The sequence below is a fragment of the Umbelopsis ramanniana genome, assembly GCF_025399195.1.
Source record: "Umbelopsis ramanniana AG unplaced genomic scaffold K450scaffold_21, whole genome shotgun sequence".
Classification (NCBI taxonomy): Eukaryota; Fungi; Mucoromycota; class Umbelopsidomycetes; order Umbelopsidales; family Umbelopsidaceae; genus Umbelopsis; species Umbelopsis ramanniana.
Window position 1 is genome coordinate 45,019 of NW_026252107.1, and position 19,494 is coordinate 64,512.

Here is a 19,494-nt window from a genome sequence, read left to right on the forward strand (position 1 = left end):
TTGGGGGGAAACAAGGGGGAAAATCAATGGGCAAAGTTTAGTGAGAAAAGTTGTAGGGGAAATTTTTATTGTACAAGCTTGGGGTGGGGAATATGGCCTAATCATCATCATCGTCAATTATGTAGTGTGTGGGATCTTGATGAGGTATTTCGCCTTCATCATCCCCCTCTTCGTCGTCGTCTTCTTCAGCTTCTTCGTCATCCAAGTCCTCATCCTCTTGGAAACTGTGGTGGTCAAATTCATGATCGTCATGATGTTCCTCTTCCTCCTCTTCTATATCTTCGTACTCTTGGAGGGGCTCATCATCATCGTCTTCTTCATCGTATTGATCTTGTTCCTCGGGTTCATCGTCTTCATATACGACATCTTCGCTATCCTCTTCAATCTCATAATAATTTCCGGTATTGTGTTGAATTGAGTCATGACAATCTTCTTCATGCTCATCATGGTCCTCGGGCTCTTCAGTCATTTCATGGTCTCGGTCTCCATTGAAAGGTTGACTGTAAACAGTACGTATCAGTATTCTAGCGCTTATCTTCAACCGCATTTTCCTTCTGTTTACCAATTCAACATTGGCTGTACTTACTAATCGATTAATTCCATGGTCACGGCGCTCAAAAATGCTGGAATGCTGCCACGTTCATTGACACAATAGTTGTAGCTACTCTCCAAAGTCTTCATGTACATATCCTTGTTCGCTCCAACAATCTTGAGGGTGCCTTGATCGTTTTCTGATGACTTGAAAACGAATGAAATATCGTTGGGGTCCGCGTACATGGAGGCCAGCCGAACCATGCCGTCAGCAGAAAAGTCAACTTTGTAGCCTAACAAGCTTGCAACAGCTTCATGGTATTCTCGTACTTTGGCTGCCCAAACTTGTTGCATTCGAAGAATTCTTTTCTCCTTCTGTGCAACTGTAGTCACCATTTGTTCCTTCTCAGCCTGCAAGTTGTCGAAGCTTTGAGCTGGAATAGTAGACTCTATGACGCCAGCCATCGCCGTGCCATCACTGGACTGCTGAAGTCGAGCAATCAACTCTTGATTCTCTTTCTTCAAGTCATCCAACATACTTTGCCGTATGGCTTGCTCTTTTGAGGCCGGGTTATCCTTGAGTTGTAATATCCGCTGCTTTGGCTCTTTGCTTTCTGTCATTGGACTGTCCTCGTCGTGCACACTGGTGGTGGGTACTGGTTGAACCTCAGCAACGCTTCGTATAAGTTCTTCGTTCAAACCGCCTACAACTAGACCATGTCGTAAGATATCAATTTGCTTCTGCAAGACCTCCAGGTCCTTTGTCTTGAGCTGGAATTCGACATCTAGATTCGACAATTCTGCAAAGTTATAGTTGATAAGTAAAAAGCGCACAAGCAAAGAAGCTTAGCGTTATTGCCAACTCTGTTTTCTTACTTTTCATAAGATCAATTTTGGCTGTGGCCAGATCGACCAAACTAGCTTTGATCTGCTCTCCGGTAGGGAGCTGTAGAATAGCAGGCATGTTGTCAGCCTGTTGCCCTGAGCGATCTTGCAGTGCTCTGGTTCGTTCGGCTGTCATCATGGTGCGTAGTGCTTCAATTTCAACACGATATTGTCCGAGCAGGCCTTCAAGTTCGTTGAGACGCTGGGTCTTGGCTGAGTCGTACCGTTCGCTCAAGTAAGTAATTTCTTCAATGTCATAAGATTTCTGCAAGGCAAGGAGTGTCAGAGATGCGTTGTACTATGGAATAAGACAACGACCAGTCTTACCAGCTGCTCTCTGAGAATGCCTATTTCTTTTTGTAGTAATTGTTTGTCTTTCATGAGAATATCAGTATTGACTTGATCAACTTGTCGCAGGTTGTCTTTTTGTTGAATCTGTGCATTCAGCTCCAGTATCTGAAAGTTTGCTATCAGCTCCATGAACATTCACAATGCTGATCTCAGCGAGGAACACGTATCACTTACACGTTTTTCAGCTTCCATCAATAGCGTCTCCTGGCTTTTCATAAGCTCGGACAAATCATCCTCAACTTTCGCAGCAGAAGACTTTTCACTTCGTAAAAGATTGAGTTCTCTGCAAACAGTATATGGCGTGGTAAATCCAATATTATCCGCATTCTCCAGAAAAGTAGCCCTACGACATCGATATTTGTTAATGCGATTCATTGAGCTTCCAAACCATATAGTCCAACATTTACCATTCTGCTCTTTCACGTTTAATGGCAGCGTTTTCCACTTCCAATTGGACAGATTTATCCTTGAACACCGCCATATTTCGCAGTTGGTGTTCCAGTTCATACTTTTGCTCTCGTAACTTTTCTACGTTTTGGTAAATAGATTTGTAATGTCGCAGATCTCTATTAAGTATACCGTTCTCCTTTTCTAGACGATGTACATTTGCGACATGTGCTGTGTACGAATGTCAATAAAGCCTGCGAAGCTCGGTGGTGCCCCCAGTTACATTTAACACAATACTTACAGTGCAATTCCTCTTCAACGTGTTTGATGTGTTCAGGATCAAGATCGAGTGCCTGGTATTTCTGTAAGTCGGTTTCACAGCTTGCCAGACGCTGCATTGTAATTGTTGCTTCATCCAGACGTTGCTTCAAAAGCTCAGAATTTTGCTGTTGCTAATGTTTACGGGGTGTTAAGTCGCATACAAAAGAGGGATGGTAAAATAGAATACGTCTGTTGTTTCTTTACCTGCTGAGTTAAAGCGTCTACAGTTATCTTCATTTGATCTCTTTCTCTGACATATTCTGCCTCCTTTAGCGACCAATCCTGACGAGCAGACTCGTATTCTCGTTTTAATGTTCTCAGCTCCTGCTTCATATCTGAATTTTCCGCTCGCAGCTGTATTCGTTCATCATCTCTCATTCCCTGTCCACATAGTGTTAATGATGCCAGCGCGATAAATAACGACAAGTGAAATTTGTATGAACAGTCTTTACCTTAAATGTCTCTAGTTCAGTTTCAAGTTCTTTGTTTGATTTCTTCAACAGTTCAACCTGCTGAAAGTGATATACAGCGCGAGATTCGGCTTCCTATCATTGTTCATGGAGTTTAGCAGGAGGGCCAAAAAGGTTCTTGGAAAACACAGTAAGACTCTTACCGTTTTCTCCTTTATTTTTTCGTGTATGGTGCGAAGCAATTCCGCCTTTTCCGTCTCGAACGTGGACTCCAGCATTGCTTTGTCGCTTTGGGCTGCCATCAATTGCAGTCGAAGCTCGTCTAACAGCGATCGAACCTCTGCCATCTTCTCTTCTACAAGGATAATGATTAGTGGCAGATCAAATATTCCATCAAGATATGGGAACTCGGTTTACCTTGTGCAGGAGGTGGTGACGGTGAAGCAGGAACAGCATCGACGATTGGTTGCTTAGATCTTCCGAATCGAAAGACGGATTCGCGAGTAATGCGCGGTCGTTTGGTTGTGTGATTCTATGTGAAGTCGTTAGATATGTTCAAAGTTAATGGAGGTCTATCAAATGAGTACGTGTTATGTGAGGAGCGCTATAACTCACAGTTGTGCCATTCAGCTGGTCGTTGGAGGCCGATCGAAATAAGGTAGAGTGTGAGTCATTGTCAGTTTGCATCAGAGCATTGGACAACTGTAAAGACGATTCTAACAGACTTGGAGCCTGCATGTCTGTGGTAGGCGTGTCTCCATCGTTAACCGACGAGATCATTGAAAACGGAAAACGAGCAGACGGACTATTTTTTTCGTCCTGCGAGTCTACCAAAAGAAATGGGAAATTCATTCTCGGCTGGGGTTATAATCTTTTTAGGTCGTTACCCGTCAGTAACGTTTCTTAACCCATTACCATGCAGAAACTATACAATTTCGGACCTCACAAGCTTTGCGAGAATCAAGTCTTTTATAAGAGCAAGTTCTGCATCGGTCTGGTCAATCTCAAGCCAATTACGCCGTAAGTTGATCGCCGAATGAAGACTGGTCTACAGCAAAACGCTAATATCGTGCAAGTGGTCGTATCCTTTTTTAAGCAGAATACACCTGTATTCACCTGCATATAACATAACCAACCTTTTTTATTTGATGACCACTCTTCATCTCTAGCGATTATACTTGACTCTTCCAAATAGATGTCATGGTCATACCCAGACGTATTGTTCCTCGTTTTGCAGAAATGACTTCCGACGAGGCGACAGATATGATCTTGAGTGCTCAAACAATTGGAAAAGTTATTGAAAAAGAGTTTGATGCAACTTCTCTTACTATGGCTATGCAAGATGGCCCTCAAGCTGGACAAACGGTATGTACAACACGATATTTATTGTGTGTCGCTAAGAACCTCTCTTTTTTTTTTACAAATGTTTAAACGACTCGCTAGGTACCTCATGTTCATATGCATATTATACCGCGAAAAGCAGGAGATTGGGCCAACAATGATGATATCTACGACGAATTGGATGGTAAACAAGCAGCGGGTGTTAAAAGAGTCGATAATGACGAACGAAAACCGCGCTCCATAGACGAAATGAAGGAGGAAGCTGAAAAATTACGACCATTTTTCAATCAACATGAAGATTGATACATCTCTATGTGTCGATAGAAGCAGCCTTGTAGATTGAATCTTGTAGTCTATCTAATTCACTGCCTTGTACGTGATAGACCTATTGAATAAAGCTTGTTACAATATGTTCATTTGGACAAACTTTCATCAAGAGTGCTTTTCTTACGCTTGAAATGAGCCCAACCATATTTTGTTCTGGAACTTCAGCTTTGGCACGAGGACCCCAAGAGTATTGGAAAACAGGCTGGTCACTTTGAGCGACCTCTGCATTCAACTTTTGGCGCTGAAGGTATCCTTGCTTGACAAATCCATCCAGCATTCTAGCGCGATCGCCAAACGTTTCCGATTCCTCTGGTATCCGTAATCGATTTAGATGAGACATAAGCAGTTCTGGTAAAATGGAATGGAATCGTATTCAATACCAATAATTCTCGTTTTGCCTCCTTCTGGTGATTGAAACAAATCAAGATACTGACCATCGTTCATACTTTGCTCGTTGACAAATATAAGCGAAAGGATGACATAAAGCAATCCAGTAGATTGATATTCGTCATCGGTGTGGTGTATGATCTGAGGGTCATTCTGCTCTTCGGGAAGGATATTTCTTAAAACGTACGTTTTGCTTAATACCACCTTTCCATTTGCCGCTGCTATAGAGAAGAACAAAACATGTCAACCCTGCGGCGGGAAACTTTATGCATATGCATACAAGCAAAATCACCAACCTCGTTTAGCTGGATTCGATTTCTCTTTCGAGACCAACTCGGTCAATTCCATGCCAAAAAGATGCCTCAACTTTGCCTGAGTCTTGTCAAAGATAGCAGGGAACGAGCGCGATCGATCAGTAAGGACTGAGGACAGAAATGCCGATTCAGTATGCAGTGACAAAGAGTCATCAATTTGGAAAATGGATGCGTACCTTTTCGGGCGATATCGTCTTTCCGAATGACTTGTTTTCGGTGCTCGCAAGCCAACGCGTATCTAACTGTGTCATTGACTTTTCTTTCGAGGTCCTGGCGCGTAATGATGGTTTTGGAGTGAGAACAGTCCCGGGTTGCATATTTTCTCTTAGTGTTCTCTTACCTGCGAAGTTTGCTCTGCCGTTAGTTGTGAGTCCAGCTCATTATACGATGAATCTTCTTGACGTATTCTCTTCGACTCGCGTTGCGTACCCGACGTTGAAGGCTGAGTGTATTCGTCGTCTTCGTCGTCTTCGTCCTATTCGATCCATAATGGATTAATTCAAAACTAATTTCAAGCCGTCAGGTCCATTCACTGCATTCAAACAATACCCTAAGGATGCGTTGTCTTCTCGCTCTAGACGACTGCAATGAAAAAGTCATTAGCACGTTGGATGGAGACTGACCCTTTGAAGTAGCAAAGCTGAAATCAGTACCATTGGATCTAGGTGAACGACAAAGGAAAATTATAAATTCCGCTGTGACCCTCCTTTGCTCGCGTGTTTGGTCGTTTGACAAAAATTTAACTTTTACCCAAAAAGCGCAAATGGAGCCCATCCCATGCCCTTATATTCATCTGAAGCAATGTCAGCAGCATTCAACGTAAGCATACAGAAATAGCGCATATGTGTAATAAATGAAAAATAAAGAAGAGGGAATATGTTTTATTGTGTGGTATTGTACACTTCGGAGCATCGGACGATTCTCTCGCTTTTCTTGCGAATAAGAGTAGAGCGTCTGCCTATGGTAGAGTTAGAGCGACTATTGGCGTCGGGACCTTGTTGAAGATAAACACCATTCTGATAGTGGTCTCGATAATACTCGGCATCTTTTCAAACAGAGATAACGTAAATTGGGTTATATTGGTGCTATTACAGTAAAAGGAAAGAGATTCACCTTTGCGCTCAAAGTCAGGGGTATTGACGTCTCTACGCTTCGTGTATTTTTCAATCTTCCAGACTTCTATGTGAGCTTTGAGTTTATCGATGAGACCCATTGGTGGGGAGGAAGACGTATGTATGAATGGAAAAGGAGTGGAGGAGTTGAAGTGCGGTTAAATGATTAGAATGAAAGGAAAAGAGGTGCACCGGGCTGATTGCAATGATGGAGTTTACAGGCGAATTGAATTTGTTTGATTGTACTCCGATGGTGCAAGTGTAACCCCCCTCCCGGATTGAATACCAGCTCATCACACAGACAAGCATAGCAAGAAGATATTTTACCCACATGGCCATTGCTGGAAACAGAAGGTAACTTACGTTGGTTGGATTGTTGGTCCAATTGACGTGCTTCTCATCGTCATTTTGGACTCAAGGTCATTAACCTGGCTTTTAAAGATATAGTATGCAATAACTCAGCAGATAGCCAGAAATAGCCGGTTGGCTGCTGAGTATCAAGGTGGCCTGCGATTCCAAAGCTACTGCAAAGTAAAGTGAGAGTTGTGCCTGACTGTGCGTCGTAGGGTCAGTTCAGCGGCAGTGTGGAGAAACGGCAAGAGCGGACTTTCATTAAGGGAGAGTGCGTGACGTTGCCGATAGATTTTCATGAGAGTGCGTGGGAAACTTGCCTGCACATTCTTCAGGTTTTTCTCCTTCCCCTTCCATGTTGTCTTCTATATTATCTCGCTCAGCCAAACAAGTAGGATAAAAAAATAGACTGTGTTGATTTGAAAACAATGATGGTGCTAACAAACGCATAGACCACTCGTTCATGGCTCAAGCCTGCTCTCCACAGGAGAACGATAATTTCAGCTACTTACAACGCTGCCGTTGCTGGCTTGACGACTGAGCAAGCTGAGGTAAATCAGTACACTGTATTTATTGACTTTTTGACTCGGGATACTAAACTTTTGGACTATTAGCTTCGAGAAGCTGTGCATCAATTTGCCCAATCTGAATTAGCCCCCCGTGCCACGGAAATTGACAAGGACAACACCTTTCCAATGGATATGTGGAAGAAGTTCGGAGATATGGGCCTTTTGGGTATTACAGCTCCAGAAAAGTATGGCGGTTTAGGATTGGGCTACATGGAACATACCTTTGTTATGGAGGAAATTTCTCGAGCAAGCGGATCAGTTGCCTTGAGTTACGGTGCCCATTCCAACCTCTGTGTCAACCAAATTGTTAGAAACGGTAATGAGGAACAAAAGCAAAAATACCTCCCCAAGTTGATCAGTGGTGACCATGTTGGTGCCTTAGCCATGTCTGAGCCTGGTTCTGGGTCTGATGTTACCAGCATGAGACTACGCGCCGAGAAGAAGGGTGATAAATACATCTTGAACGGCAACAAGTTCTGGATCACAAATGGTCCCGATGCTGATGTGTTGGTTGTATATGCCAAGACGGATCCTCAGGCTGGTGCTAGAGGAATTACTGCTTTCTTGATTGAAAAGGTATGTGAAATGATAGGCTATGATGATTTCTGCATGCAAGTCTGACATACCTGCACAACTAGGGCTTCAAGGGCTTTTCTACTGCTCAAAAACTTGACAAATTGGGCATGCGCGGTTCCAACACCTGTGAACTTATATTCGAGGATTGTGAAGTACCAGGTAAATACCTTAAAACAAGAGGCGTAGTTTAATCCAATGCGGTTTGCAAAACTGACCATTTTCCGTACCCGATCCATTGCGATTTACCAAACGCTAGCCGAGAATGTCCTCGGACAAGTAGGAAAGGGTGTCTATGTTCTTATGAGTGGATTGGACTTGGAGCGACTAGTCTTGTCTGGTGGACCATTGGGGTAAGCTGTGTTTCATCCGTTGATTTGAAAATCGAGATAGATTTGACCTCCTCATTTATTGACGGAATTCATCCTACAGTCTCATGCAAGCTGCCTTGGATATCACCGTTCCATATGTTCATGAGCGAAAACAGTTTGGTCAAGCTATTGGCGAGTTCCAACTTGTCCAAGGAAAGGTTGCTGACATGTACACTAAGCTCAATGCATCAAGAGCCTATGTGTATGCTGTAGCTCGCGCTTGTGACAATGGACAAGTCAGCAACAAGGATTGTGCTGGTGTTATTCTTTATTCTGCTGAACGCGCTACTGAAGTCGCCTTGGATGCTATCCAATGCCTTGGCGGAAATGGATATATCAATGACTTTCCCACTGGTCGCATTCTGCGAGATGCCAAACTCTATGAGATTGGCGCCGGTACCAGTGAAATTCGTCGCATGCTTATCGGTAGAGAATTTAACAAACTATACAAGTAAAGTAGACGATGGATTTGACATTTAGACATTCCTGTTACAATATGTAAAGTATATCCTTTCCAAGTACAATGGGTTCTTATCCTGCAATGTTTTATTAAGAAATAGCATGCAAATGATATACAAGCTACCATAGATGACATTTGGCTTCGGTGTTCATTGGCGCTTTTGGAGGGCATTTGAAAGCTTTGGCGAATTCGTCCGAGTTTTGAGCCACACCATTAACGCGCCATCTGTTCGGCGAATGTGGATCGGTATAAATCTATGGTGTAAAGCGCTCAGTACGGAAAAAGTATGTCATCTTCTGTTTTCATTGTACACTCACCCTTTTAACACTTTTCTCTGGTCTGATGTTTTGGCACCAGATACGTCCATAGTTGATGAAGAAGAGCTGTTCAGGAGTGAACTCTTCAAGTCCAGGTAAAGTTTGTTCGCTATTGGGTTGATCCACTGTCGCATTAGCTAAACTGTTACGCCAGGCATTGAAGGCGATGAGTACGCCACCATTATCCGCCAAGTTCTCTCCGAGAGTAAGCTTTTCCAAAACCATCGCCTGATTAATAAACCTGAACTTCATTTTGTTCTCATGATGTACCGTTTGTTACCTTTCCATTGACATTGACAGATTGATTGTCAGACCCAGTCACCGTAAAGGCTGAGTACTGTTTGACAAAGCATTGTGCTCTCTCATCGAATTTTGCCTCAGTCTCCTTCAACCACCAGGAAGCTATTCTTCCGTCTTCATCGTATTGTCTACCCGAATCATCGAAGGCATGCTGTGGTGTATTCCATTAGCTGATGACCATTATCTTAAGGTGAGATGATCGCACATACCGTCAGTTCATGTCCCATTACGGCACCAATGCCACCATAGTTGAGACAACTTGGATATTCCAAATCAAAGAAGGGCATTTGGAGAATGCCAGCTGGAAATACAATTTCGTTCAAAAGTGGGTTGTAGTAGGCATTGACGTCTTGTGGATTCATTCCCCAGCGTAGTCTGTTCACAGGTTTGCCATAGATCTCCCACGTGCGCTTGGAGTCCCATTGTAGGTAAGAGAGGTAGTTATCAAAGTACTGGTCAGGGATTGATGAAATGCTTTTGTAATACATATCCAGGGACTCTGGCGACATGACGTCTGGTTCGGATTTACTGTAGCCAACTTTTTGAACAATTTTATGAAGCTATTAAATTCAAGACTGCGATTTAACCATTTTCTGAACACATCACTAGAGAGTTGCAACAGGTTATAAGACGTACCTTATCCAAAGCCCTTTGTCTGGTTACATCATCTAGGAAATCAAGAGCCTGTAGGCGTTGCTCCAGAGAATCTCTTATGGTGTGCAAAAAGGCGTCTGAAAAACTTTGAGCATCTGTGCCAAATTTCGTTATGGCATAGTACCGACCGACAAGTTGTCCGAGAACATCTCCAACATTACGCATGCAAGTTTTCCAGCGGGGAGGAATAACTTTTGTGCCATCCAAAATCGCTGAGAGCTTGACATTAGGTGCCCGAATTGACGTGGATAGAGTATCGATGAGCGAAAATATCAAAACATTAATAAAATGGTATCGCACGATCATGACGTCGGTCTCAGCGATGAGTTTTCCAACACTGACAAGATATTGAGGAGACTCTACTATAATAGTATCTACGGGAACAGTTGAAGCTTGCAGTTTAGACACCATTAAGTGCCAATCGATATTCGGAACTGTTGAGGTCAGATTTTTGACGGTCATAGGATTATAGTTTGCAACAGGGTCGCGCAATTCGTCTCTACAATACAGAGCTTAAAACTATTTTCATCATCCAACAACCGAAACACTCGCATACCAATGTACTTACGAGCTATTGCTGATATTAGCCAAAGCTGTTTCGAATTTGACAAGACTGTCGACTGCTGCTGAAATGTTATGGTCCGCACCAAAAATTTTACTATCCTTCTGCGTGAATATAGCTGACCAAATGTCGTTGACTGCTCCTTTGTACAGTTCCATTGTTGCTGGTACAGTATAGTATTGCTTTGAAGGAAGTTGCAGACCACTTTGTCCGAGAGTAAGAGTGTTAACTCCAGGATTTTCCGCATCTGCATCTCCGTCAAACGCAAAGAACGGATATGCGCCGTTCGAGATTAAAAAGGACATTGCGGAAGTAATAGATTCAATGTTATTTCTTTTACTGTCTTCCCATATGGAGTTGAACTTTTCCAGGAGAGTGCGAATCGGTTCACTTCCGCGGCTGTCGATGGCAGCTTCGTCAATACAGCTCTCATAGTAGTGTTTGGCCTTGTCAAAAATTTCTTCGTCTTTTGCCTTCAAATCGGGATCTACAGTAAAGTTGCCAAAAGTATGCAAGTTGTCGTAAGTATTTTCGAAAATCTGCTTCAGTATATTTTCGATATCTTCAGAGACGTTGTCAAAAGAGCCAGTTTCTATTAATTTCTCTTGTTTGGTGAATACTGGAAGTCGCTGCAACAGTTCATTGTACCTATAACGACTTACGAGCTTGATCATCTCTAATCTTATGCGCATTTATCCAGCCTCCACCTTATTTTTTTTTTACAAATGAAAAAGATTTGCGTATTAAAACCTTTGCTGCGTTGTATTTTCAGTCGAAATAGCTACGTACAGGAATACTGATAAAAATCTGTACATGGATCCACTTTCTTATCGATGTCATGTAGAATGGAAGCAGCTGTCAACAGACAAGTCTGCGATTGACATACACCAGTCGATTCCATTGGAAAGCCGGTCATTTTGAGTAAATCTTGAAAAACCCCAAGCATGACAAGGTAATCGAAAACGGCCAAAGAAGAAATAAAGATCCCAAATTCGTTGTCTTTAAACTACTCGCCGGCCACAAACATCTGCATCCGTCAGGGGGAGCTTTTTTTACTTCCTGCATTCAGAAGTCCTTTTATTGGCTGTTAGTTTATTTCTATTCGCCTAGCTGACGGTGCTATCGACTTTTATTAAATAAAAAAATATATTCATAAACCAACGTGTAAGCACGCGGTTAATTTTTCAATTTAGTAGAATACACAATTGATGTTTACAGAACAAATAATCTGTTGAATTCAATGATTTACTAATCTGTTACTGATCAACAGCATTTACAAGGAGGTGAGCATTGGCCAAGCAAGTGGTCAATCACGGCCATAAAATTTTGCAGACTACTTCTCTACATTTACAGATATAATATCAGCTTGGAAAAAAAAAGAAAAATCAAATGTACCTTGAATAAGTAGATACAAAATGTTCGTTCATATCTGGGAGTTATTTACAAATTCAAGATGCTGATTTATAAGGGGTATAAGGGAGAATATGAAGGAGTTTAGACACGCGTGAACGGTATCTTTAACTGGAAAGAGTTCGAATACTCTTTTTTCACTTGTATTAGACTGTTAGACATTTAAAAGATCAAAAATTATGAGATGGTAAATTGTGTGTAAAAATTCAACGACGGCAGCGCAAGGAACCAAGTAAGTACAACATCTTCATTTAACATATATCTATTACATAATATGATAGCTAATGCTGTATTGAAGCAATAAGGTAAAATACGATATGCTAAGGAACGGTTTCGAGTGAGTATATTCTAACGGAGTCTCTCAGAATACCGTGAGGGGCTTCGAGATTTTTTATGTGGATGATAGCCGAGCAAGAAGTACTTTAAATCCCGACACAGAAAACAAAAACCAGCGTCAATTTTGTTCACGTGAGCAATTTTTTGACTGAGTGCAAGGCCTCATATACCTTGTGGTTGCCCAGTTAGTCAAGTCCTTCTTTTTTCGCAATGGTGAGATATGACTTTAATACTGCAGTGATGGATTATCGGTATACGGATTCGATACGATACGGATGGATGAATTGGATGATGAATCGATTGATGTATATCTGCGACATTTCGACATTCGCACCGTAATTCATCTCATATTGGCCGACATTGGGACATGCTATGGAACAGACCATTATTCGGCATTAGTGCGGCAATGACCTCTGAATTGACTTTACTCGATGTCGAAAAAGCAATTTCAACCGTCAGCAAATTGAAGAAGTCCAGAACTATCAATATACTATGTTACTAACACGGATTTTTGCATTGAATGATAGACCAAGGGTACCACCTCGTTCGGTAAGCGTCACACCAAGTCGCACACTCTCTGCAGACGTTGCGGAAACCGCGCTTTCCACAACCAGAAGAAGACCTGCGCTTCCTGCGGCTACCCCGCTGCCAAGATCCGTTCCTGTAAGTTGTTGATTCGACGTAAAATTCACACATAATTCCCGTATATGAGAGACTGAACGTTCCCATCTTCATAGTCAACTGGTCCGTCAAGTCCCAGCGTAGAAAGACCACCGGTACTGGACGCATGCGCCACCTCAAGGACGTCTCCCGCCGTTTCAAGAACGGTTTCCGTGAAGGTACTCAGGCTAAGAAGCAAGTCAAGGCTTCCACTGCTTAAATGTTTGCAACCTCCCCGTTGTACTCAATGAGACTTTTACATTAAAAACCTCATCCATATAACGTTTTTGTCTCTGAACTTTTTCTTTTTTGTTGGTGAATCTAAATAAACTAGCCTGCAAGGAGATCCAGATACACACTTGGAAATAATTTTTGATGAACTGTTCAGACACTTATGGGTTTTTTGATTTCAATTTTGCTTTCAATGCATTTTATTTGTAGTATAAAGGTATGTTCACCGCGTACCTATAACCCGGCATCTAGGTATGATGATGAAGGGCCTCAAACGGCAGTGGGTTTATATTGCAAGGTGCTGAAAAGCGTACGACCTGTAGTACATTGACCGTACTTGAGGCCGCAAATGCGAATGACTTGCGTAGGAGGGGGAGGGGAGGGGGAGGGATACAGCGCTAGCTATACGAACACATGGCATACAGACAGAACGATTTGAATACTTGCACCTGGCTGCTTTATTTCAAAAAAACTGATGTAAAGAAGTCGAAGAAGGATAGATTTGACGTGGAAAGAGAACAAGAAAAAAATACAAAAAAAAAAAATCTATGCCAGTGACTGCGTATATCTGGTGAACAAATTCAATTGCTCTGCTGCGACTTGGGCGGAGCTCATACTCTTCGTACCATTAGCCATGTCGTTGAATGATCAACTAAAGTCGTTCCGAAAGAGCTTGGCGTCACAGCCAGTCTATGGCGTGAAACGATCGGCGGCAGGAGGGGCTGATAGCAAAAATGAAAGTCGAACATCCTCAACACCAGGGACTCCAGCTATCGCCAATAACACCAAAGCTGCCTATGAGAGCTCAATGGAAGGCAAAAAGAAGAACAAACGGGCCAATCAGGGAGTTGGTATGAACAATCGTCTCATAGATTAGGGTGATATTAATGGAAAATGATTTGATTGACATTATTGGATACGTCCCCTGTGCAGTTTTTTCGCAACCTGCTAATACTGGAGCCGGAACTCACACCATGAGCTTACTATACACGGTCGTAAACTATCTTAAGGTACACTTGACATTGATTTGAAGAATGGATCTCAAATAGGTTGCTGACATTACGATATTGTCTATTCAATGAAGAACTGTGATGATCCACAATCAGTCGTCAGTATCCAATCTCGAACGAACGTGGATATACGAGCCAATTCTGAGCTATGGGAAAAGCTGACGACCAACGAAAAGATTGATTATGATGAAATCAATGGGACTTTTTCTTACAAGGTATTTTTGAATTCTCTTATGCTTTTGATACTGGAATTGGGCGGTTAAACACTTTGTCGGTTGTAGCCAACATTCCAGATCAAAAATAAAGACGACTTGCTGCAGCTTTTGCAAGAAAAGCGATCACAAGGAGGAATGGATTACAAGGACCTCAAGGACTCTTACTCCAAACTAGGTGTTGCGGTGGAAGAACTTGCTGCAGCAGGACAGATTTTAGTTATTCGACACAAAGACGGGAATCCAAGAGTTTTGTTCTGTAATGATGAACAGTACAATACCCCAATTGATGATGGTACGTTCAACTTTCCACGGTATGTGGTTATGAAAAGTGGACTTGCATGGATTAATTGCCTTCATATAGAATTCAAAAAGATGTGGACGGAAATTTCTATTCCTGATGAGACAGATTTGCCACGCGAGCTAGAAAACGGTAAGCTTATTTGGTGGGTCTTAGCGAAATCTTGCATCACTAAATTCACTAAACGATATGTCTTTTTTCCCTCACAGCTGGCTTAAAAACTATGGAGGTTTTTGAGAAGAAGGTTATCAACGAGCCTAAGCAGAAAAAATCAAAGAATCGTAGTCGGAAGGGCAAGATTACCAATACTCACTTGCAGAATCTGGATTTGACTGTTGACTATGTACCAAAAAAGACATTCTAAGTATCGACCCACTATCAGAGAATTCACCATTTTTTAGACCACAATCCAAGTAAGGGACTGAGAAGCAATTGTTTTCCCAGTTTATGCTTGTTGTATATCACCATGATGGCACTGTGCGTGCTGCCTGTAATAAAAATAAAATTGTTTCTTATAATTTACAGTGTCAATGCATTATTAGGGGACTGCTTCCTGTATGTGCACGGTACGCGATTTGTAGCTGGACAGGCCAATCGTTTGAACAGGCAGTTTTGGCTGTTGGTGGTCTTTCTTACTTAATTCATTATGCAACCGCGCTCACAAGTATCACGGCGTACGAGATCCACGCCTTTGCGAAATGAAACGTTACTTGATTCGTCATCACCGCCGCTTCAAAGCCCTTTGCAGACTCCATCGCGCATCTCAGATATATCCATATCACCCATACCTCTGAACCATTCTCAGTACCTACCCTCTAATCTATCTGAAGCGTCCCGCTCATCGATCAGCCTAACGCCGCTAGCGGTCAGACATGCCGGCTTGGTTTCGCAGGCAAATGACTCTCTGATTATACCTTCAAGTCCTACAACGCATAGTCAGTTCCTGTACGATCCGACCTCACATCGACACCCATTTGAAAAAGCTTCCATAGCTGACCCATTTTCTCAACCAACAACCGAGGAAAGATTGAGAATTTTACGACACGATGCGTTGCAGCAGCACCTGTACGAGACCGCTGCGTACTTTGGTGAAAAGGTGGTAGCGAAGACAGGTAAGGGCATACGTGTGATCCTAATGGCAGTAGTGAATTCAATTTGACATGGGTATTGCCATAGGCGATACAAATGACGTGTATTGGCTAGCGCAGGTGTACCATCAATCCGGACAATTCGATAGAGCAGCGGATCTACTTAAGAAGAAGAAAACGTGGAGCGAGAGTGTGGCATGTCGGTTTTTAGCTGCTCAATGTGCGGTAAGTAGAACTGGAAAGATGGTCACTGCGAAGAGAAGCGACTAGACAACTGATGATGCAATCGCCTTGAAGATTGAATTAGAAAATTGGAAGGATGCCCTCGATCTTCTTGGTCACGATAATCCGTTCGCAAACAAAGGTAAGCTACCCGCATTATAGTTTCATTCTCGCTCGTCCGTCATTTTAAGACTAACCATCGCGTTATACAGATTTTCATCACGTACCTACTACGGACGGTGGTATAAAGGTAATTAACAACAGCATCTCATAAAGATGAAGAGCCATAAATTGGAATACTGAAAGCTGCTGTAAAGTTAGAGGCATCGATGTGCTATGTACGTGGTCAAGCACACATGAAGCTTGGCGACACTGCGAAAGCGAAGGCATGTTTTAAAGAGGCACTCATTGTCGATGTGAAATGCTACAATGTAAGTAATAGAGCACTGCCCAGTAGGATTGTGATTCATTTGAGTTGACCATTGTTACTTTTCTCGCTATCCTAAGGCGCTGGATGCATTGCTGTCATATAATATGTTTGAGGAGCACTTGGGTATGTTTACAACTGTATTTGATATCTTGTTACGCATGTCACTCGCTGTTACTTACAGTCCATATGGTCTAGAATGGGATTTCATCCATGGATTGCCATACCAGGACCAGTGTGGGGACGACGCAGATCTTTTCCGATCATTGTATATAATTAAATTAAAAAAGGTGAGTGATTTGTGTTGAGAGAAAGCGTCGAGATTTAGAAGGATGGTAAACTCACAGTGAATATCGGTAGTATTCACACCAGCACGCGGTAGCCGAAGCCCAAAATAAGGTCGAGCGCGTATATGGATTAGGAAACAGTGTGGATGTAATGCAAAGTCGGGTGGAGACGCTTTTAGCTCAGAGTAAATTCGAGGACTGCTTGGCCATGTGTAAAAGGTGATTTACTTTGATCAGAACCGCCTGTGAGACGGCCTCAACTTATGCTTTTTATTTGATCCAATCCGCAGAATTCGACGAGAGGATGAGTTCAATACTGCTCATGTTCCTGCTTACCTGACATGCTTGTATGAACTCAAAAAAAAGACGGAACTATTCGAGTTTGCCAACGAACTCGTCAAGCAAATCCCACAAGCTGAAGTCACTTGGTATGGTGTCGGCATGTATTATTTCTTCATCAAGAATTATGCAGAGGCACGCCGATATTTCAGGTAATGGAAGAGAATGCACTGCCGACGATTATTGTCTACTGACAATTTTACAATTCATTCGACAGCCAAGTCACGACAATGAATCAATATTTCGCACCAGCTTGGCTGGCATTCGGTCACACTTTTGCGGTGGAAAAGGAGCACGACCAAGCTATTAGTGCCTACGCAACGAGTGCTCGTTTAATCCCTGGGTATGTCTTGTTTGTATCCGTGATCCATCCCGTTCGTTCTGCTAACACACTTTACTTTTAGTTCTCACCTACCCCTCATGTACCTCGGTATGCAATACATGGATGAGAATATCATGGAAGTTGCATACGACTACTTGCAGCAAAGCCTCGCTTTGTGTGATAATGACCCGTTTTTGTTGAACGAGCTTGCTGTGTATCACTATTCCATGCATGAATATGATCAAGCTCTTGAATATTTGGAAAAAGCGGAGGAGCTTGCAAAGGGTCATCAAAGTGAGAAAGGCATTATCTGGGAAAAACTTTGGTGCAACTTTGGACATGTTCATAGGAAGCTAAGGTTGTTATGACGATAAATTTTGCACTAGATACCTGCGATGTGTACATTGACTTACAGTATTCATTTCTCCTCAAAATACTATAGGAACTACGAGAAATCATTCTACTACTTGAGCAAGGTGTTATCTGTCAACCCCAAGAACTCGGATGCTCACGCTTCTATTGGCATGATTTACCACCTCAAAGGCAAGATTGGTGATGCCATAGCCAAGTACCATGAAGCCTTGAAGAACAGTAACACCGAAGTCATTGTCACCGAACTTTTAGAAAAAGCATTACAGAGAAGTGCAGATTCGACATTGGATATCGTGTTGAGTGAGGATCCTGATGCTACAATCGACAGTGGTGGCTTTGATGTGGATATTGAGAATTGGGACATGTCCAAGGCCGCGCCTGAACGGCCACGACGAATTCTTCAAACTCCCAAACTGAGAAGCAATGAAAAATCCAACACAACGGATGGAAACAATGAAGTAGAATACGATGCCGAGGCTGATGATACCGAGATTTTACAAATGGAACAAGGCGAGGATCCTTTCCTTGTTGATCATGGAGATTTGGATCCAAATGTATCAGGGACCTTCTTTCTACATAAGCTGCGTGCTTCCAATAGCCCCAGTACTTCGGCTGGTAGCAAACGCAAACATTCGCAATAAGACACTCACACTATACCCCCTCATATATTGTAATTAAAGTAGTTATTACACACTGTAAAAAAAAGAAAAAGAAAACCCTGTTCCATGTTGCTAATCTATATGAAACTCAAAATGTGATGTCTTTGCCCTGTTCCTCCCACCATCTAATCGCCCCTAGAGCTTTACATTTCCATTCAGCATTTCCTGATACCATATCTTTGGTGCGAGTACATGTCTTGAGGACAGACTCTGCATGCTGCTTTCCGTCCAAAAACGAAGCTTGGTAAGCTTCTACAATGCTCTTCTTCATGTTCAGAGTAGTGGCTATTTCAGCCGTACTAAGGGACGAATTTTCTAGCAATTCAAGGGCGAGCCAGAGTTTTCCTTTGTTAAGCAAATGAGGAAATATGACAAAGCGGTAGGGGCGACCAATGTAGTTGAGGCGGTGCATATAATCATTTTTGCCTTTGATGCCCAATCCAATTCTAATAGAGCGATAAACAACCGTGGCAGAAGGGTCGATGTTGGGTCGCTTTCGCACAATGGTAGTGTCTGACTCCGGAGGCTCATGCTTTAGCCAAAATCCAGACTTTTCGTCCCCGGCATTTCCGTTCGAGTGCTTGAAGAATGTGTCTACCAAGTTTTGAATGGAGGCGACTTTGAGATGTTTTAGAATGGCATCAACGAGCAGGCACGGTCCATCAATGACAGCGCCGGTTTTCTTGTTTTGAATGCTCCGTATCAGCACCCCTCCCTTGCATGCCATTCGTCCGTCGCCAATATTGACATCCAAGCCCTTTCGAGAACCGCCCCGAAAGCCAGAGGACATGCCTACGCGATGGAAGTGCCACCTCCCTGGTGTGCGCTGCAGTGGGTGATTGTGTGTGTATGGGTCGGTGTATGTTTCTTCGTCGTACAAGTAAACTTCAACCTCCAGCAGTCGATATTGGTCGGTTTTGCCAACGCACAGTGTGAATTCCAAAAGCAACTTTGAGCAAATGTCTTCAAACAACTGCTGATAGTAGGCATTAACATTGCCCGATCCGTCAGATGGGACAATGTGTAGTAATTCCTCAATGTGCATTTCCAGAATGCGCTGAAAATAGAAAAAATCAAGGGATGCACTGGATGGTC

The 19,494-nt window shown here is 42.7% G+C and overlaps 11 protein-coding genes across 11 annotated transcripts; 6 read left to right on the forward strand and 5 right to left on the reverse strand.

Moving 5' to 3' along the window:
- The first annotated feature begins 20 nt into the window (after window positions 1-20).
- On the forward strand, window positions 21-501 carry K450DRAFT_236910 (uncharacterized protein). The gene has a single exon (XM_051588332.1). It carries the CDS (start codon window positions 140-142, stop codon window positions 416-418), a length of 279 nt encoding a protein of 92 aa, XP_051445416.1. The 5' UTR covers window positions 21-139; the 3' UTR covers window positions 419-501.
- Window positions 502-3,705, reverse strand: K450DRAFT_43962 (uncharacterized protein). The gene is made up of 11 exons (XM_051593817.1): window positions 3,501-3,705; window positions 3,303-3,417; window positions 3,089-3,240; window positions 2,928-3,020; window positions 2,680-2,856; window positions 2,456-2,606; window positions 2,175-2,385; window positions 1,942-2,110; window positions 1,744-1,872; window positions 1,408-1,681; window positions 502-1,331 (listed from the first exon to the last, which is right to left on the reverse strand). The coding sequence occupies exons 1-11, from the start codon at window positions 3,663-3,665 to the stop codon at window positions 586-588; spliced, it is 2,382 nt and encodes a 793-aa protein (XP_051445417.1). The 5' UTR covers window positions 3,666-3,705; the 3' UTR covers window positions 502-585.
- A 66-nt stretch (window positions 3,706-3,771) lies between these two features.
- Window positions 3,772-4,664, forward strand: K450DRAFT_236916 (uncharacterized protein). The gene is made up of 4 exons (XM_051588333.1): window positions 3,772-3,905; window positions 3,930-3,934; window positions 4,081-4,250; window positions 4,329-4,664. The coding sequence occupies exons 1-4, from the start codon at window positions 3,802-3,804 to the stop codon at window positions 4,527-4,529; spliced, it is 480 nt and encodes a 159-aa protein (XP_051445418.1). The 5' UTR covers window positions 3,772-3,801; the 3' UTR covers window positions 4,530-4,664.
- Window positions 4,504-5,950, reverse strand: K450DRAFT_236922 (uncharacterized protein). Its single transcript, XM_051588334.1, has 8 exons — window positions 5,908-5,950; window positions 5,804-5,836; window positions 5,595-5,729; window positions 5,431-5,524; window positions 5,237-5,362; window positions 4,988-5,161; window positions 4,678-4,901; window positions 4,504-4,611 (listed from the first exon to the last, which is right to left on the reverse strand). The coding sequence occupies exons 1-8, from the start codon at window positions 5,908-5,910 to the stop codon at window positions 4,537-4,539; spliced, it is 864 nt and encodes a 287-aa protein (XP_051445419.1). The 5' UTR covers window positions 5,911-5,950; the 3' UTR covers window positions 4,504-4,536.
- A 143-nt stretch (window positions 5,951-6,093) lies between these two features.
- Window positions 6,094-6,564, reverse strand: K450DRAFT_236925 (uncharacterized protein). The gene is made up of 2 exons (XM_051588335.1): window positions 6,368-6,564; window positions 6,094-6,299 (listed from the first exon to the last, which is right to left on the reverse strand). Exons 1-2 carry the CDS (start codon window positions 6,465-6,467, stop codon window positions 6,136-6,138), a joined length of 264 nt encoding a protein of 87 aa, XP_051445420.1. The 5' UTR covers window positions 6,468-6,564; the 3' UTR covers window positions 6,094-6,135.
- Window positions 6,565-7,050: 486 nt separating this feature from the next.
- Window positions 7,051-8,879, forward strand: K450DRAFT_236928 (uncharacterized protein). Its single transcript, XM_051588336.1, has 7 exons — window positions 7,051-7,108; window positions 7,170-7,268; window positions 7,332-7,862; window positions 7,925-8,021; window positions 8,119-8,212; window positions 8,292-8,728; window positions 8,810-8,879. The coding sequence occupies exons 1-6, from the start codon at window positions 7,073-7,075 to the stop codon at window positions 8,683-8,685; spliced, it is 1,251 nt and encodes a 416-aa protein (XP_051445421.1). The 5' UTR covers window positions 7,051-7,072; the 3' UTR covers window positions 8,686-8,728; window positions 8,810-8,879.
- On the reverse strand, window positions 8,748-11,477 carry K450DRAFT_236931 (uncharacterized protein). Its single transcript, XM_051588337.1, has 8 exons — window positions 11,313-11,477; window positions 11,186-11,230; window positions 10,530-11,115; window positions 9,944-10,460; window positions 9,517-9,867; window positions 9,288-9,458; window positions 9,008-9,217; window positions 8,748-8,944 (listed from the first exon to the last, which is right to left on the reverse strand). Exons 1-8 carry the CDS (start codon window positions 11,467-11,469, stop codon window positions 8,810-8,812), a joined length of 2,172 nt encoding a protein of 723 aa, XP_051445422.1. The 5' UTR covers window positions 11,470-11,477; the 3' UTR covers window positions 8,748-8,809.
- A 666-nt stretch (window positions 11,478-12,143) lies between these two features.
- K450DRAFT_236941 (uncharacterized protein) lies at window positions 12,144-13,167 on the forward strand. Its single transcript, XM_051588338.1, has 5 exons — window positions 12,144-12,165; window positions 12,232-12,238; window positions 12,299-12,482; window positions 12,797-12,932; window positions 13,007-13,167. Exons 3-5 carry the CDS (start codon window positions 12,480-12,482, stop codon window positions 13,147-13,149), a joined length of 282 nt encoding a protein of 93 aa, XP_051445423.1. The 5' UTR covers window positions 12,144-12,165; window positions 12,232-12,238; window positions 12,299-12,479; the 3' UTR covers window positions 13,150-13,167.
- Window positions 13,168-13,637: 470 nt separating this feature from the next.
- Window positions 13,638-15,218, forward strand: K450DRAFT_236946 (uncharacterized protein). The gene is made up of 6 exons (XM_051588339.1): window positions 13,638-14,011; window positions 14,094-14,170; window positions 14,245-14,385; window positions 14,452-14,677; window positions 14,747-14,815; window positions 14,893-15,218. Exons 1-6 carry the CDS (start codon window positions 13,795-13,797, stop codon window positions 15,045-15,047), a joined length of 885 nt encoding a protein of 294 aa, XP_051445424.1. The 5' UTR covers window positions 13,638-13,794; the 3' UTR covers window positions 15,048-15,218.
- A 46-nt stretch (window positions 15,219-15,264) lies between these two features.
- K450DRAFT_236953 (uncharacterized protein) lies at window positions 15,265-18,434 on the forward strand. The gene is made up of 12 exons (XM_051588340.1): window positions 15,265-15,795; window positions 15,860-15,996; window positions 16,069-16,135; window positions 16,206-16,243; window positions 16,311-16,424; window positions 16,501-16,546; window positions 16,619-16,710; window positions 16,781-16,926; window positions 16,998-17,198; window positions 17,264-17,389; window positions 17,451-17,726; window positions 17,811-18,434. The coding sequence occupies exons 1-12, from the start codon at window positions 15,330-15,332 to the stop codon at window positions 18,379-18,381; spliced, it is 2,280 nt and encodes a 759-aa protein (XP_051445425.1). The 5' UTR covers window positions 15,265-15,329; the 3' UTR covers window positions 18,382-18,434.
- On the reverse strand, window positions 18,435-19,484 carry K450DRAFT_236955 (uncharacterized protein). Its single transcript, XM_051588341.1, has one exon. It carries the CDS (start codon window positions 19,442-19,444, stop codon window positions 18,488-18,490), a length of 957 nt encoding a protein of 318 aa, XP_051445426.1. The 5' UTR covers window positions 19,445-19,484; the 3' UTR covers window positions 18,435-18,487.
- Between the last annotated feature and the right edge of the window lie 10 nt (window positions 19,485-19,494).